At 43.2% G+C, this 17,855-nt stretch overlaps 1 protein-coding gene across 1 annotated transcript in view; it reads right to left on the minus strand.

Annotated features, from left to right (window-relative positions):
• The window catches only part of LOC121648707 (NLR family CARD domain-containing protein 3-like), a gene marked incomplete at its 3' end in the record, with an annotated part of 98,602 nt that overhangs the window by 54,888 nt on the left and 25,859 nt on the right, over positions 1 to 17,855 (minus strand). The window contains 6 exon segments of the mRNA XM_041998988.1: positions 22 to 195; positions 12,675 to 14,463; positions 14,610 to 14,814; positions 14,975 to 15,040; positions 15,957 to 16,035; positions 17,557 to 17,745. Coding sequence (XP_041854922.1) covers positions 22 to 195; positions 12,675 to 14,463; positions 14,610 to 14,814; positions 14,975 to 15,040; positions 15,957 to 16,035; positions 17,557 to 17,745 — 2,502 coding nt within the window.

A 17,855-nucleotide genomic window follows, 5' to 3' on the forward strand; every position in this document is an offset into this window, starting at 1 on the left:
TTTAGTTTGATGAATCCTGACCTGAGAGTTTCCAGTTTGCAGTCTGGACTCTTCAGTCCACCACACAGCTTCTTCAGTCCTGAGTCCTGCAGGTCGTTGTTACTCAGGTCCAGTTCTGTCAGACTGGAGGACTGGGAGCTGAGGACTGAGGACAGAGGTCCACAGCTTCTCTCTGAGAGACCACACGCACTCAGCCTGGAGAGAAAGTTACAGAGAAAATGTAAGACGTGAAAAGATTGAATCAGCACTCATGTTGAACGTTGACGCAAAGAACACCTGTAGAGAAAATCAGGTGTAACTTCACAGTGTTTTACCTGTTTCATAGTGTTCTTACTGTTTGTTGACTGTTTCATTTTACACGTGTTTACCTGGTAAAAGAGGTGTTGGCAAAATAATCTCAGTTCAGAAGGACCAACCTGTGACCTCAGAGATGAGTGTTAGACACTGATTTATATATGTGCAGCCTCCACAGATGGTCCAGTCAGAACAGATGAGGTATACAGCACCAGTCCAACACACTTCTCCTTATGCCACGCTTTATTGTTGCTGAGTCACATTCTACGTATAAACACATGTACATCTGTAAGTCTGTGGTTTCTATCAGGAGAAATAAAATACACAGAATGATCCTACGGAAGCTGAGAGAGGTCACGCTCATGTTTTTCTAACACTGCCTGCCAAAAACAACACTGGCTGGAGAAAACCCACACAGAGATGGAGAACATGCGTCAGACATTTTCTACAATCTTTCGTTTAGGTAAAAGAAAAAGCGACTGTTGTTCAACCAATAAAGACGTTATTTCATTCTGCTTTTCCAGAACTGTGAGGAAACGTTGATCTGTGTTGCTCTCTAATGCAGATACAGATGAGTCAGGAGAACTATGTGTAGCTGTTTGATGTAAAGCACCATTTATGTTATAGGTAGACCGGCCCCAGTCACAGCAGCGGGAAGCCCAACATTATTTTTTATTTTTGGTTTCACAGCAGCGTAACTGAGAGAAAGGACATCATCTACAGCCTCTGCAGCCAACATGAGACACAAGAACCTTCCGACACCTTTAACACACTCACTTTAGCCATAGAAGCAGCCAGTTCCATGTCTAAATCTAGCTCCTCCTTCTTTCTCCGCAGCAACTCCTGCTGCTTCTCTAAAACATGCTTTTCTTTCAGCAGTCTCTGATGAGCCAAAAGAGCGGCTGTCAGTCTTTAATCGAGCTGATGATGTTGTGGAGGAAGCGGACTTGCTTACCACTGTACTACGTCTCTTTGTTCTACTAGACACATTAGAAACGCTGTCATCTGGTTTAATGTCATCTATTACATTTTCAATATTACTCAACATCATTCCTCTTTATCATTGGAAACATTGGATCCTTGACAGGATGAACCAACAGCACCCACTGCAACAGGTTCTTTTGTCACCTCCAACAACCATTTCTTTGTTTCAGCCACAAAACAATTTTATGTTATTTAACACTATCAAACCACACATTTGCTTTTGTTGTTCTTCAAGAGGAAGCATAGGAACAACTAGGGCTGCACAATTAATCGGATTTTGATCATGATCACGATTTTGGTGGCCACAATTAAATGAACCTGATCGTCAACGATATTTAAATTCAAATAGCGGCTCTGCTGCGTCTCTGATAACATACATTCTCAACCTGTAGTCTGCCAACCACCAGGGGGCAAACACAAGGCCAAGGCTTCATTAAGCTGCCTAAATAACACAGTGGAGCACCCCTTTTACAGTCAGCAGCTAGTTGTACTCAGTGTTGCCAATGTCGCGACGATGCTGTATTTAGAGAGTTTTCACTCACCTCTAGCTATATTTTTTTTTTTTTTTTTCCATAAAACAACAGGCAACAAATCGAGCGACTTTTTCTGGTGATATTGGAGACTTTTGGAGACTGCAAGAGGCTTGTTGCTCACGCAGCAGAGCTGCATTCAGAGCAGGAGATAATCACCTCTGTTTCATGACCAGGCTGAAAACGTACAAAGCTGCTGCTGGATGATCCCGCGCTGGCTTACTGTCACATATTAATGTTTATTAATGAAGAGTGTGGATGTCACGTCCCCAGGCCTCTGGCCTGAGACCGTGTTTCATGCAAAGCCGGCTGAACAGGAACATTTCGACCATTGGCTGTCAAGCCGGTTACCACCCTCTACACCATCCCCCTCTGTGATTGGCCGCTTCTTCCTCCGTCTGCAGACCGACCCTCCTTTGTCAGGATTGGACGCTGCCACTCCCGCACTTCCTGCCTATCCTACCTATCCAAGAACACCTGGGTCTTTAAAAGACTGAATGAGGCTGCATTCATGGCAGCTGTGATCTATTGAGACCCACAGTTTGCCTTGGGATTGTCGGAGAGACGCTGGTCTGTATTAGTGTTGTTTAAAGCCGTTAGATTTCTCTTTTGGTAGTTTGGATACACGATTGTGTAGTCTTGTAGAGAATTGAGAAGAGACGCTCTCATAATTGAGTAGCTGATTTAAGTTTGTATTGTTAACTAGTCTCAATAGGAGAGCTTTTTGTTTGTGTTTTGGGAGATAAGACCTTTTGTTTGTTAAGCTGATTGTTTTGGTTGTTTTCTATTAGCTCTACATTTGTTGTGTTAAGTTGTAATTTATTAACCTTGAAATAAGGACACCTTTTGTTATTTGTTTTGTTAATTGTGTGGATAACTGGACTAAAAATACCTAGGACATTTTGGTTTATTTATTTTTATGTATATAGATATTTTTATTTGCCTGGGTTTTTGAATAAATACTGGTATACCTTTTAGTTTGAGTCCGGTGGTTTTTTTTGTTATTGACCCAGCTTCCCCTAGTTCTAAAAGGGGTCATAACAAAGTGGGGGCTCGTCCGGGAGATTTTGCGTATTTCGGGTGATAGTTGAGAGAATCTTTTCTCAATTCGGTAGGGTTTGTTCCCTTTGTTCCATTGCAGAAGTCCAGTGGCCTTAGATTATCATGGCTCCGTTTGATCTAGAGGGATTCCGGGAGAATCCTACTCTGGAACAGGTGGAGCAGTGTCGCAAAGATGATTTGATGTTAATTGCTGATAGTTATGACATCCCCGTTCCTAAAATAATATTGAAGAAGGATTTGAGGGCGATGGTGGTGGCTGGGTTAGTTGAAAGGCAGGTGCTGCCCAGTGTTGAGGCTGTTCCTGTAGCGCTGCCTGGATTGGCTGGATTGCCCGAGGAGGCGGGACCAGCAAAGGCTGAGCAAGAGAGCCTGTCAAGCTCTGATGGGGAGGAGTCAGTGGCTTCAGCGGGGGATGACAGGAGGTCTCCGCCTGTTACTCTCCCCCGTTTCGATCCCTGCCTCTCCGATAACGGTTCAGGTTCCTCCCGGCTAGATGCACGATTGAGGATGAAACTGGCCAGGCTGCAGATGGAACAGCAGCACCGCCTGCAGCTCGAGATCCGCAAACTGGAGATCGAGGCTGACACACAGGTGCGCCTGCGTAAACTTGAGCTGGAAGCTCGTCACCAGTCCACTTCCTCTGCCTCTGATGGCCCTGATGGGACACAGAGTGTTTCCTCCTCCATGAATCCCTTCGATATTACCAAATTCATCCCATTTGTGCCTGTATTCGGGGATAGTGAGGTGGACTGCTATTTTGCAGCCTTTGAAAGAATTGCTTTAATGTTGAAATGGCCCAAGGACTGGTGGTCCCTTCTTGTGCAGTGCAGACTTAAAGGGAAGGCTCAAGAAGTGGTAGCAGCGCTCCCTCTTTTAGACAGCCAGCGTTATGATGTGGTAAAGGCAGCGGTACTCAAAGCTTATGAATTGGTACCGGAAGCATATCGCCAGAAATTCAGACAATACCACAAATCTCAATCCCAATCTTATGTCGAGTTCGCAAGGGAGAAGAGTAACCTCTTCGACCGGTGGTGCTCTTCATGTGGTTCGAGCACCTTTGCCTCTTTAAGAGAACTCGTGTTGTTGGAAGAGTTCAAGAAACAGCTGCCTGAAGGTTTAGTTGTTTATTTGAATGAACAGCGGGTGGCCACACTGACGCACAAAACAGTATTCAGATCTGGTGGTAAAGAGAAACCGGTGGTGGATACATTGAAAACTAACAAGCCTCCTGTTAAGGAGGAGCGTGCTTGTTATTATTGCCACAAAGTGGGGCACTTAATTGGGAATTGTCTAACACTGAAAAACAGACAGAAAGGACAATCTCCCCCTCCCAAAGACAAGGGAATCGGTCTGATAAGTGGACCGAATAAGGGAAAGGAAGTTGATTCAACTCCGGACCCCTGTTTTGAGCCATTTATTTTAGATGGCACTGTCACCCTGTCTGAGGATTCTGTTGGACCCAAAAATGTAAGTGTCAAGAAGTGTTGAGGGATACGAGAGCGTCTCAGACGCTCATCCGTGCCGATGTGCTGCCCTTCTCCGACACTTCATATGCTGGGTATAGCGTAATCTTGCGAGGAGTGGAGCAGAGTTATGCTCCCCGACCTGTGCATTTTGTGCAACTGACATCTGCTTTGGTGACCGGAGTATTTCCTGTGGCGGTTTGTAATGAGTTGCCCATCGCAAATGTTTCTATTCTCCTAGGAAATGACATTGCCGGAGGCAGAGTAACTCCTGCTCTGGAGGTGCTCGACAAGCCGGAGATTAATAAGCCAACCTGTGTGGTAACCCGCGCTCAGACACTCGCTAAGAAAAATTCTGAAGATGTTAAGAATGATGTGGATCTGACTGACAGTTTTCTGTTTGCATCTTTTACAGAGGACGGAAAGCAAACGGGTGAGACTGAGGGGCCGGCCAGGGATCCCGACGTAAAAGTTTGGGAGACTCAGCTGCCCCCTGCCAGTCCTCCCTTGTCTATTTCCAGAGACAGCTTGTGTGACGCGCTGGGGAGGGACCCTACATTGCACAGGATCTTTGATAAGGTGGTAGGTGCTGAAGTGATAACAACAGTTCAAAGTGGGTTTTATTTGGATAATGGTGTGCTTATGTGGCGTTGGTGTCCGGTTGTCATTCCGGATGCAGACTGGAATGCTGTAACTCAGAATGTAATACCGGCCCCGTTCCAACCGCAGGTACTACGACTGGCACACGATGATCACTGGTCAGGACACATGGGGATAAAGAAAACTTATAACCGTGTGATGAAACACTTCTTTTGGCCTGGTCTCAAGAAAGATGTTGTGCATCACGTCAAAGTCTGTCAGATGACGGGAAAACCAAACCATTCCCATCCCATTCCCATTGTGAGCGAACCTTTTGAGAAGTTAATTGTCGATGTGTAGGGCCTCTGCCATGTACTCGTTCGGGGAACAATTTCCTGTTAACCCTGATGTGCTCTGCAACGCAATACCCGGAAGCTATACCACTGCGCCGGATTACCGCCCAGTCTGTCACTAAAGCATTATTAAAGGTTTTTTCTACATTTGGATTGCCAAGAACGATTCAAACAGATCAAGGAAGCAACTTCACCTCCCGGTTATTTAAGCAGATCCTAGCCGATCTAAACATTCGTCATGTTACAGTACAGCGTACCACCCCGAAAGTCAGGGAGCTTTAGAGAGACGGCACCAGATGCTAAAGGCTACGCTCCGGAAATACTGTTATGAGGAAGGTAAACACTGGGATGAGGGACTCTCTTTCGTTCTATTTGCCGTTAGAGAAGTTCCGCAAGAATCACTGGGCTACAACCCAGCTGAGCTTATTTTTGGCCATTCTCTCCGTGGACCGTTAAAGGTTTTGAAGGAGAAGTTGTTAGACTGTGAGAGGTCCCCCGAGGTAAATGTAGGCCAATTTCTTATGTCTTTCCGTGCCCGTTTAAAGCGCTCCCGTGCTTTCGCCTCCAAGGCATTGGAGGCTGCTCAAGTAAGTATGAAAAGAAAATACGACAAGAAAGCAACCGCTCGAGCATTCAAAGAAGGAGATCTGGTTTTAGCTCTTCTTCCAGTAGCTGGAACCTCATTAGATGCACGCTTTTCGGGACCTTATGTGGTCAGACAGTGTTTGTCCGATACCAATTATGTGATTGCCACTCCAGAACGCAGGCGTAAGACTCGAACGTGTCATATAAACATGTTGAAAGCGTACATCGCTCGAGAAGCCAAAGCACAGCCAGAATCCGCTGGCTCGATGAATATGCGGAGCCGCGGTTGCCGGAAGCCCAGTGTGGCATTGTATAGCTACGGAATGCGTCCCTTCCGTTGAAGCTCAATGGTCTGAAACGTTAGCCGCTAAGCTAACTCCCCGAGTATGTAATTCAGAGATGCTAAACACACTCCCGTCTACGTTACGGTATCTTTCTGATTCCCACCGGTCAGATTTGTTGGCGCAAATAGACAAGTACCCGAATTTATTTCAGGATATTCCATCTCTCACTACCGCCATTCAGCATGACATCGATGTAGGTGATAACAAACCGATAAAACTACACCCCTACCGCTGTAACATAACAAAGAGACAGGTCATGAACCAGGAAACAGACTATTTGTTCTCGCGACTTTCCCAGGCTTCGTTGACACTAAACCTCGCTAAATGTGAGTTCAGCAGGGCCACTGTGTCCTATCTCGGAAGTCAAGTTGGCCACAGTGTAGTGCACCCTCTTGAGGCAAAAGTAGAGAGCATCAGTCAGTTCCCCGTCCCTGCCAACCCCAAGGCTTTGCGCCGGTTTTTGGGGATGACTGGTTACCATAGAAACTTCTGTCGCAACTTCGCCACAGTTGTCGCACCGTTGACATCGTTATGTAGTCCTAAAACTGTCTTTAATTGGACTGATGAATGCCAGAATGCTTTTGACAGCACGAAGGCACTCCTTCAACATGCCCCAGTGTTAGCTGCTCCAGACTTATTAAAACCATTCAAACTGGAAGTTGATGCCAGCGCAGTAGGAGTGGGCGCCGTGCTCTTACAGGCTGATGACAGCGGGATTGATCACCCCGTGGCATTCTTTTCCCGGAAATTCAACCAGCATCAGCTGCACTATTCGACCGTGGAGACGGAAACACTATCACTGTTGTTAGCATTACAGCATTTTGACGTGTATGTGGGTTCCACCTCTGTGCCAACACTCGTCCTCAGATATAGATATTTTTATTTCCCTTGGTTTTTGAATAAATACTGGTAAAACTTTTAGTTTGAGTCCGGTGGGTTTTTTTGTTATTGACCCCGCTTCCCCTAGTTCTAAAAGGGGTCATAACAGTGGACATAAACATTTAAAAAGTTAAGTTTTGTGACATGTTTCAGACTCCCAATTAAAAAAAAATCACTTAATATAATTAAACTTAAGAAAATTTTGACTGAATAATTAAATTTTGTTATTTTTTCTGTTCTAAACATTTTTAGGTTGTCTTTTCTTCTATTTTTGCCTTTCTCACAACATCCCTCTCCACGGTAGCATCCATTACAACTGTAGATACTAGTGATGTTCGGCTCTTTTGGTTCCTGAACAGCTCTTGATTCAGCATCTTTTGTAGCCCCACAATTTAGATTAACTTCTCAAAAATGAATGGTGAATGTATTTGTTGCATTATTTATCATCTATTCTAAATTGAATTTTTCATTAAAATTTTTGCCACATAGTTTGTTTATAATCGGTGCAATAAAAATATATGTTTTTCCAAACACTGAATAATCGTGATTAATAGTCGTGATTACAATATTGATCAAAATAATCGTGATTATTATTTTGGTCATAATCATGCAGCCCCAGGAACAACCATAGCATGAAGATGATCTGCCTCTTTTTACAGGCTTGATATATTTTCAAGAGATGACTGTATTTTTCCAACATTACCAACACTTTGCATAAGATCTGTAATTTCTCTTATTGCACCTTTTATCCTCATCATTTAACTCCATTTTTCATTCACAAAATATCCAGTAACCACAAAAATATTTGCTAATTTCCAACTACACACAGCCTTTATTTATTTATCTATTTATCTATAACTTGTGTTTCTACATAGTGCTTTATTTTAATTCCCCTCTACCTTTTCTCTGGGACTATACTAAACTCAACCCTAGTCTTCTGTGCGTACTAGCGGTGGGTATTTATGTACCCAAATACCGATAGCATCGAACCAGACTGACCATCTTAGAACCAGAACTACGACAGCATTCCCAAGCGCAACGCTTCAGTCGCTTGACACATGAACAAAAACACTCACAAAATCCCAAAATAAACAAACCAGTACAATCGCCTTATGTGAAAGTATCGATCAGCCTAACGGGCTTGACACACAGGAGGCGACGTCGCTCCTTCTCCATCATTTCCTATGGAACCTGCGTATTGAGGTGAAAATCAATGCCCTCCTCCAGCCAAATGACAGGCGACATTCGTGCATGTGCAATGTTGCGCTCGTACATGTAGACGTGCACACGGGGTTTGCGATGCGACACAAGAAGACAGGAAAATGTTCAATTTTTGTCGCTGTCGCCTGGAACTACAGCCAGCCAGCGAGGGGCTTCATGGACGGACCAATGAGAGCAGGATAGACAGCGCAGTCTGCAAACACGACAGCAAACAGCAGCAAATTGTGAATGAATGGGCTTTACGAGACTTCAATGCACGTTCACGTCTACCGCTCACAACTTTAAAAGCAAACTCAAACATCCAGGGTTGTACCGATAATACCATTAAATCTGCGCTTCAACAAGTAGGCTAATATCTTCTGTTAACAAGATGCTTTTTGTTAACAAAATAACAGAATAATCTCCGTTGATGGATAAGGTACTAGTTGACATTTTTTCTCTTGACAAATTATTTGCTGTTGACAAATAATTACTTTCTATTGACAAAATTTTGCTGCGCAGCAACTTAAATTTGAACCCAATCACCGCGGCAGGATAAGACATGAGAATTTGTATCAAAGACGCGTCACGCTAAACCAGTGCACTTTTCACCATGTTTTATTTTTCTTTATCCATGTTACAATAGTAAGAAACAAGCACTTACTTCCACTGATGAGATTCAAGTTGTACAAGGATATATCAAACGGTGCATTTAGATGACGGTTAATAGAAAATATCTCCCTAAGCTCACTGTGCCTCCATGCTCCAGGTCCAAACCAGACACAGGTGAGCGTACCCATTAATAACGATAACACACCTACAATCACCGGTGATGTCACCACGCATGTGCACACACACACTTTATGGGAAAAATACATAACCTGACATATGGCTCCTAGAAAGGATGCTACCGTGGAGAGGGTCGTAGTGAGAAAGGCAAAAAATGATGAAAAGACAACCTAAAAATGTTTAGAACAGCAGAAAAAAAAAACAACTAAATTCTTCAGTCAATATTTTCTTTGTTTTTAAAGTTTAATTTTAACAAGTGTAATTTGTTTTTTAATTAGGTTGTTACAACACTTAACTTTTTAAATATGTTCGTCCACACTCTTCATTAATAAACATTAATATCTGACGGTAAGCCAGCGCAGGATCAACCAGCAGCAGCTCTATGAAAACAGTAACAGCTCTATTAAATTAAAAGCTGGTTCATCACCAAGATTCAGTTTATTTAGAGGTATTAGACAAGGCTGTCCTGCTTCTCCAAATCTTTTCCTGTTAGTTGTTCAACCCAATCTGGAATAAAATACCTTTACATTTTAAAAATCTGAGAAAACTGGTTTCATACCAGTATTATACTGCTAGATCAGCTGTTTAACAACGAGGGCTTCTTTTAACTTATGAAGAATTTCTGTATAAATACAACATCCCTGTAACGCCTGTGGAGGACGCCAAGGTGTTTGCAGCTATCCCCTCTGGAGTGTGTATGCTTTGTCAACACCAACAGAGGATTGATACCCAGTACACACCCCTGCTGTCTCCTCTTCATCCTCCTGTAGGGAAGGTCTGTCTGTCCAGTTATTCCAGAAATAATAATAGATCAGGAAGAACATTATTTCTAAAGAATATTCTATCATTACCTTGTGCTGTTTGTCAGTGGAACATGTTTGTGGATGATGTGCCATGGAAGCAGGTTTGGCTAATTCCTAATAAATCTCTGATCACTATTAAAAGGAAAGAAATCTCCTTCAGGCTCGTCCATAGCATTTACCAGCTAAAGTCTAGATTCAGAACAGATTTACATGAAATATTCATATACTTTGCAGTTTTAGTAAAAACTCTCCTGAAACGATGGTCCATTTATTTTGGTCTCGTCCAGCTGTAAAAGTGTTTTAGCAAAAGATCTGCAGTCTGATTCAGGATGAAATTGATGATCTTTTTGCTTTATGTGGAAGGAAGTAGTGCTTGGTCTTGTAGCGAAGGATCTGCACAACAGTCCTAGTGTGAACTTAATTAATCTCCTTATTATTATGGCCAGATTTCATGTTCATAAGTGTAAATTTACAGGCAGGAAACCAGGCTTCATTTCTTTGTTTGATTAATTCAAACATGACATCCTCTCTATACATTATTCTAAAAAACAAAAAGCAATAAAAACTGTATGTGTGTGCAGGATGTTTAATATGTAGACATAGTCTTTAACCCCCAGTAGGGCTGGCCAGTATGGCCTAAAAATAAAATCTCCGATTTTTTATAAACAAATCCGATTTCCGATTTTAATCGATTTTTTTTCCTTTTCTTTTAAAAAACATAAATAAACTTATTAAAACATTCATTTGTTTATATAGATGAATGCTAGCAAAAATAAAGCATATAATGTCATAGCTCTTCCACCATATAAACGACTTCATATCTTACAATGAAATATGCGACACAATGCATCCGTGATCTCTTTCCATCTGGATCCTTATCATACAGGATCCACTGCAGGAATAATTCCCCTGATGAAGGTTGTCTCTTAACAAGGGTTTGTAGCATTTATCACTGCAGTTATACGTACAGCTAAATCCCAGGTGTGAGTGAAGGGTCACTTTACTGAAAATCTGTCAGACAAACACCGTTCTGGTGTGGAGGGAGGGCTAAGTCTGCTGCTAACTAACTATGGAAAAAAATCCCGATTTTCAAAAAAATTAATCTCCAGAAATGAAAAATTCGATTTATCGATTTTATCGATTAATCGCCCAGCCCTAACCCCCAGTATGTCTTTTTTCTTTTTCTTTCTCACTTCTCTCTGTTCTCATGTTGAACTAATGTTTCTACATTTAGATACAATAAGTTTTCTTTACTATTTACATATTTAAGTTGTTTATTTCCTGTATTCAGAAGCTTTATTTTATTATACAGACAACTGTATTTATTGTCTTTGTAAATGCTTCACGTGTAATGAAGTAGAAATAAATAAAAAGTAAGCCGGTGTCCTGCTTCTGGTGCCTCTGGTCCGGGCTCTGGCCCGCCATCACAACCAGCTCATAGGTTACTGTGAACTACTGGGCTGAAGAGGGGAGCAGAAGTTTGTTAGCGACTAAATAAATTCAACTACTACAAGAAAAATACCGGCAAATGTATCGTCAGCATTGTAGGGTAGATGAAAAATTCAATCGAAGGCACCACCATCTGGTTGTAGTCTGGAGCCCTGCAAGAGTTCAAATACAGCTTGAGAAGTCAATCAGTCAGGCCTCCGTGTTTTTTTCATGATGGATGATGAGACATTTATCCTTGAAGTGGAGAATCCAAAGATTTTATATGACACCACAGATCCGTTTTACAAGGACAACAGCAGAACGGAGAAGGTCTGGACTGAGATATCAACAATTTTAGGAGCAGATGGTGAGTTTAACATGCTTATTAACATAAATACATTCTTTTTACAGCATGCTGCCCATTCAGTCAGGTGAGCTGTCGTTTAATACTTGTTAAAAGACGAGTTAAAAGGTCAGTGAACCAAAAGACCAGAAAATGAACGTCAGACAGGCAGAGTGATCTTCTGTTTACATGCAGCCATCTTTATCCATGGTTGTAATTGCATGAACTGACGGCATCACGCGTGATCTCGCAACTCTCCTGTGACTTCATAATCTTGTAGAACCAGATATGTGAACTGCACTCGTGAGCACTTCGTGTCTGACTCGTTTCTGGTGACTTGATGCGCCACAGAAAACCAGAACACAGCGCACACGGACCCGATGGAAATCGGATGCGACGCTTCCGCTCTGCAGAAGCAGGTTATCAAACCCTGAACTAAGTCCAGAAATAAACTGAAGATTAAATCCAGAACTACAATGACTGGGCTGGTGTTCTCTGCAGACCTGTGGTCCCTCATCGAGGTGTGTTAACAAGCTGGAGGTTGGAAGCATTTTTTCTTCAGTTTTCACTGTGAAATTTGGGGAGAAGTCTTCAAGTAAACTAGTAGCAAGAAAGCCAGAAAGCCTTTGCTTCAAGGGAATTATAGTGGGGGCGACTGCTTGGAAAGATTGGTTGAGTCCTGAAGTGTGAGGAACCATTAAAAGATTAGATGAGCTCAGACTGCGACAGCATGTGTAAGGCTGCAGCAGTTCATATATAGAGGAGACTGACCATGTAATGCTCTGAAGGTTGAGAGCAAAGTCTTAAATGTAACATTAAATGGTACCAGTGAAGTTTCTATAAAACATAGAAATCTCCTGTTTGGATGAGGCAGAGGTCTCATGGCAGAGTTCTGGTCCTCTTCTTTAAATCAACATACTGTAACAGTAGTCTAATCATGAAGAGATAAAAGCATATTTTATCATCTCTGATTCACTTCTTGACACTAATATCTGAGTCTTCTGATATTTCTCCACATCCTGCTATATATGTACTTACAGAGCTTTGCTGGAGGCTTTGACCACTGGCAGCAGCCTCAGAAGAACCTCCTCTGAAGGAGAGTATTTCTGTAGGTCAAACACCTCCAGATCTTCTTCTGATGACAGTAAGATGAAGGCCAGAGCTGACCACTGAGCAGGAGACAGTTTATCTGTGGAGAGACGTCCTGATCTCAGGAACTGATGGATCTCCTCCTCTAGAGAACAATCATTCAGTTCATTCAGACAGTGGAACAGATTGATGCTTCTCTCTGCAGACACATTCTCACTGATCTTCTCCTTGATGTACTGGACTGTTTTCTGATTGGTCTGTGAGCTACTTCCTGTCTATGTCATTAGGCCTCGTAGGAGACTCTGATTGGTCTGCAGTGAAAGACCCAGGAGGAAGCGGAGGAACAAGTCCAGGTGTCCATTTGGACTCTGTAAGACCTCGTCCACAGCTCTCTGATGAAGATGTATTAGATCACTTTTTTCTTTGAATAATTTAAACCTTCTCTGTTTCATCAGGTTGATTCCAGACTTGATGAAGGTCAGACGAACATGAAGAGCAGCCAGAAACTCCTGAATACTCAGATGGACGAAGCTGAACACCTTCTCCTGGTACAGTCCTCTCTCCTCTTTAAAGATCTGTGTGAACACTCCTGAGTAAACTGAGGCTGCTGTGATATCGATGCCACACTCTGTCAGGTCTGATTCATAGAAGATCAGGTTTCCTTTCTGCAGCTGATCAAAAGCCAGTTTTCCCAGAGACTCAATCATCTTCCTGCTCTCTGGACTCCAGTGTGGATCTGTCTCAGCTCCTCCATCATACTTGACCTTCTTGACTTTGGTCTGGACCACCAGGAAGTGGATGTACATCTCAGTCAGGGTCTTGGGCAGCTCTCCTCCCTCTCTGGTTTCCAGCACATCCTCCAGAACTGTAGCAGTGATCCAGCAGAAGACTGGGATGTGGCACATGATGTGGAGGCTTCGTGATGTCTTCATGTGGGAGACGATCCTGCTGGCCTGCTCCTCATCTCTGAACCTCTTCCTGAAGTACTCCTCCTTCTGTGGGCCAGTGAACCCTCTGACCTCTGTCACCATGCCAACACAGTCAGGAGGGATCTGATTGGCTGCTGCAGGTCGTGTGGTTATCCAGAGGCGAGCAGAGGGAAGCAGTTTCCCCCTGATGAGGTTAGTCAGCAGCACATCCACTGAGGTGGACTCTGTAACATCAGTCAGGGTCTCATTGTTGTGGAAGTCCAGAGGAAGTCGACTCTCATCCAGGCCGTCCAAAATGAAGACAACCTGGAACTCTTCAAAGCTGCAGATTCCTGCTTCTTTGGTTTCAGTAAAGAAGTGATGAACAAGTTCCACCAAGCTGAACTTTTTCTCTTTCAGCACATTCAGCTCTCTGAAAGTCAGTGGAAATGTCAACTGGATGTCCTGGTTGGCTTTGTCTTCAGCCCAGTCCAGAGTGAACTTCTGTGTTAAGACAGTTTTCCCAATGCCAGCCACTCCCTTTGTCATCACTGTTCTGATTGGTTCATCTCTTCCAGGTGGGAGTTTAAAGATGTCTTCATGTCTGATGGTTGTTTCTGGTCTGTCTGGTTTCCTGGCTGCTGTTTCAATCTGTCTGACCTCATGTTCATCATTGACCTCTGCAGTCCCTCCCTCTGTGATGTAGAGCTCTGTGTAGATCTGGTTCAGAAGGGTTGGGTTTCCTGCTTTAGCAATCCCCTCAAACACACACTGGAACTTCTTCTTCAGACCACATTTTAGTTTACGTTGACAAGCTGCAGCCAGAAGTTCTGAAAGATAAGAAGAAAAAAGAAGAGTCAGTAAAGATTTGAAGCCTCTGAGGAATGAGGATGTGAATATGTGATGTTCATGTGTTGAGACATCAGTAAATGTGTCATTTATCCAGCAGCTTCAATCTTCAGAGAAATCCTCTTACTGCTCTGCAGACGCTCAGCCAGCTCCTCCTGCTTCATCCTCCTCAGGAAGTCCACTGTGATCTTCACTAACGCCTCTCTGCTGCTCTTCCTCTGCTCCTCATCCTCACCCTCCAACACTGAGCATTCTGGGCAATCTGGACTCAGAAGCTTCTGGAACTTCTTCAGCTCCTTCTTCATGAAAGTGATCATGTTGTCCTCCAGCAGCTGGAAGAGAAACGATATGAAGGACACAATCAGACTGAAATCATGGAGCCAAACATCAGATCCATGTTGGACACACTGACAATCCACTGGTCTACAAAGGTCAGCATGGAGATGATGTGGACAGAAGAGATGGAAAAGTAGTTGTTGTACATGTACAGACCATAAATATGGAGTCCAGCTGTGTTTGATGCTGCTGGGCAGACTGACCACTGGGAAGCTCTGAGCTCTGCTGGTCCACTCTGTGGAGGAATCAGGAAGAATCACATCACATTCTGTCACATGGAGAAGCTGCTTTCAGCTTTTAGGAAGCTCTCACCAACACCTTCATGAAGCTCTGTGCTGAGGTGCCCTGGAGCAAGGCAGCCACAGCCAGTGTGTGCTTGGATGAGACTGACTGATGTCAGATGGAGAACCATGAGAGGAACTGTTAGAGTTTAAAACCAGAAATAGTTCTGGTTTGTTTGTGAGTCAAAGGGAGTTTTAGGGAATATTCTTTCCATGTGGAACATGCAGGAATTCTGTTTCCTGGAAGGTTTGGAAGTTTTCTAAAATAAAGTAAAACTTAAATCTGCCTCTGAATGTTCAAGTAAACCAACTCAACATCAAGTTCAAACTATTATTTTCTCCATGTTCACAGAGCAGCTTTACTGTGTTTAAGAAACGGAAACAAAGGTTTTATTGGAAGCAGCAACACGTTCAGATAAAGTTGTTAAAGAGACAAAGTCAGCCAGAAAAAGAAGCTCTACACAGAGCAGCATGTTATTTCCTAACAGTGTCAGGACTGGATATCATATGTAACACACAGCATGAACAGTAAGGAGGAGCTCGTTCACACTGGAAACATGAAGCTTTCTGAATTCTTAGAGAAATCCAGCTGTCTGAGTTTAGAAAGAACTGGATCAGACTGGTTTGACTGGGTTTAGGGACCAAACTGCAGCTGTTTGCTGGTTGAACCATCTGATCCAACTCGTCTTAACATTTGAGCCCATCTGAATGTCCTGATTCTCAGAAACTGTAGAAGAAAAAAGATTCACAACACAAAGTAAAACCTGATTCTGAGAGTTCAGCTTCGACTTTTACATTTTAATACTGACAACTACTTACTGTCTGTTAGATCCATGACTTTGATGGAAATTAATTACACGTCCCATCGATCGGTCTCTCTTCATGGACACACAGCTGGGTTCAGGTTCAGGTCCAGGTTCTAGCTTCTGAATGATCCTGATAGAAAAGCAGAAATGTTATTAAATCTCAGAGTTCAGTCTAAGACCCATCAGAGACCTGCTGAAGTCCAGAACAGATGTTTTCAGAGGAGCTCATGTCTGATGAAGAGGAGCTGTCAAAGAGACCAGATGGACGTTGATGACAGACTCAGAAGTTCTTCCAGCCTGATCAGAGATCCACATCCAGCTCAGCCTGCTGATGAAAAGCCTCTGAAAGGCCTCAGTTCAGTCTGGACCCATACTGACACACTCATTCTAATTCTCTGAAAAAGTCTTTACTGGTTGGTTGATCAGATGAATTCTGCTCTTTAGTTGACAAACTACACTGGAAACAAGCAACACTGGAACATCTGATGTTTGCAGATAAACAGTGGAATTAAAAAGAAAGAAAAGAACTTTAACAGGATGATGTGAACAGATCTATGTGGAGAGAATGAATCATTGGAAAGTGATTGAGCTCATTTTGATGGAAAGTTCTGCTGAACTAAAATAAATAGAAAACACAGATTTCTGACTTTGGACGTGAACTTTAATGCTGTTCAATGAAGCTGTTTTCACACATGAACTGCAGCCTTGAAATGTTCCAGAAATGTTCTGGATGCAGGTGAGAAGACAAATTCCTGCAACATCCCCTCCTGATTTCTTGCAGAGATTCTGCAGCCAGCTGTCTGATCAGAGATCCAGAAACCAGGAGCTGCAGCTGCTTATTGGAGGTGGAACCATGGAGGAGGAAAGTTAGGACTTCACCTAAGAAGCAGCTCACTCTGTTAGAAGTCATAGATGTTAGAAGCTCCAACAGAGTCAGACTGATGTCCCAGAATGTTCCAGAAAAGCAGCAGCAGCTCATTCAGACACCAACATGTTCTTCTTTCTTCATCCAGCCTGGTTTCATGTCCACATCTTCTCCTGAAAGCTGCAGCAGATCTCAGCTGATGAAGCTGATGTGTCTCTGCTTTGATCGTTGGCTTACGGACCAGGAGGAGACAAAACTGAAAGACTTTGGTGACACAGCTGATCTGAGGAAGCTGCTCAGCTGTTTTCAGGGAAGAGAGCCACCAGATGTGTGGCAGCTTCCACAGCTAATGATCTCTGAACTGACTGGACTTTCTCCAGCTGATGAAGACCTTGGAGCTGAACTTTAATCTGCTGCATCACAGACAGCTGCAGCTGCAAAGACTGTGTGAAGAAAGTGTGTCAGCTCCACCTTCCATGTGATCAGTGGACTTCAGAGGAGACGGACTCGTATGTAACATCCAGTATGACCAGTAAGGAGGAGGTTCCCTCACACACTGGAAACATGAAGCTTTGAAACACAGCTGAGTTTGAAAGAACTGAACCAGATGAATTCAGACTGATGTGACTGGATTTAGGATCAAACTGCAGCTGTTTGTGCTTCTAGAGTTATTGGAGGATGCAGGATGTTCAGATGTGATGACTCAGATCAGATGATGCAGCAGCAAAGATTCACAGTAAAACCTGATTCTGAGAGTTTTAAATTTTAATACTGACAACTACTTACTGTCTGATAGATCCACGACTTTGATGGAAATCGATTAGACATCCTTTTGATAGGTCGCGGTTCATGGAGACACAACTGGGTTGAGGTCCAGGTGTAGGTCCAGATATGAGTCTAGGCTTAGGTTTAAGTGCGGGTCTTGGTCCAAGTCCAGATCCAGGTCCAGGTCCACATTCTAGCCTTTGAGCGATCCTGATAGAAAAGCAGAAGTGTCATTAAATCTCAGTCTAAAACCCATCAGAGACCTGCTGAAGTTCAGAACAGATTTTTTCGGAGGAGCTCATGTCTGATGAAGAGGAGCT

This window comes from Melanotaenia boesemani, chromosome 2, assembly GCF_017639745.1.
Source record: "Melanotaenia boesemani isolate fMelBoe1 chromosome 2, fMelBoe1.pri, whole genome shotgun sequence".
Taxonomy (NCBI): Eukaryota; Metazoa; Chordata; class Actinopteri; order Atheriniformes; family Melanotaeniidae; genus Melanotaenia; species Melanotaenia boesemani.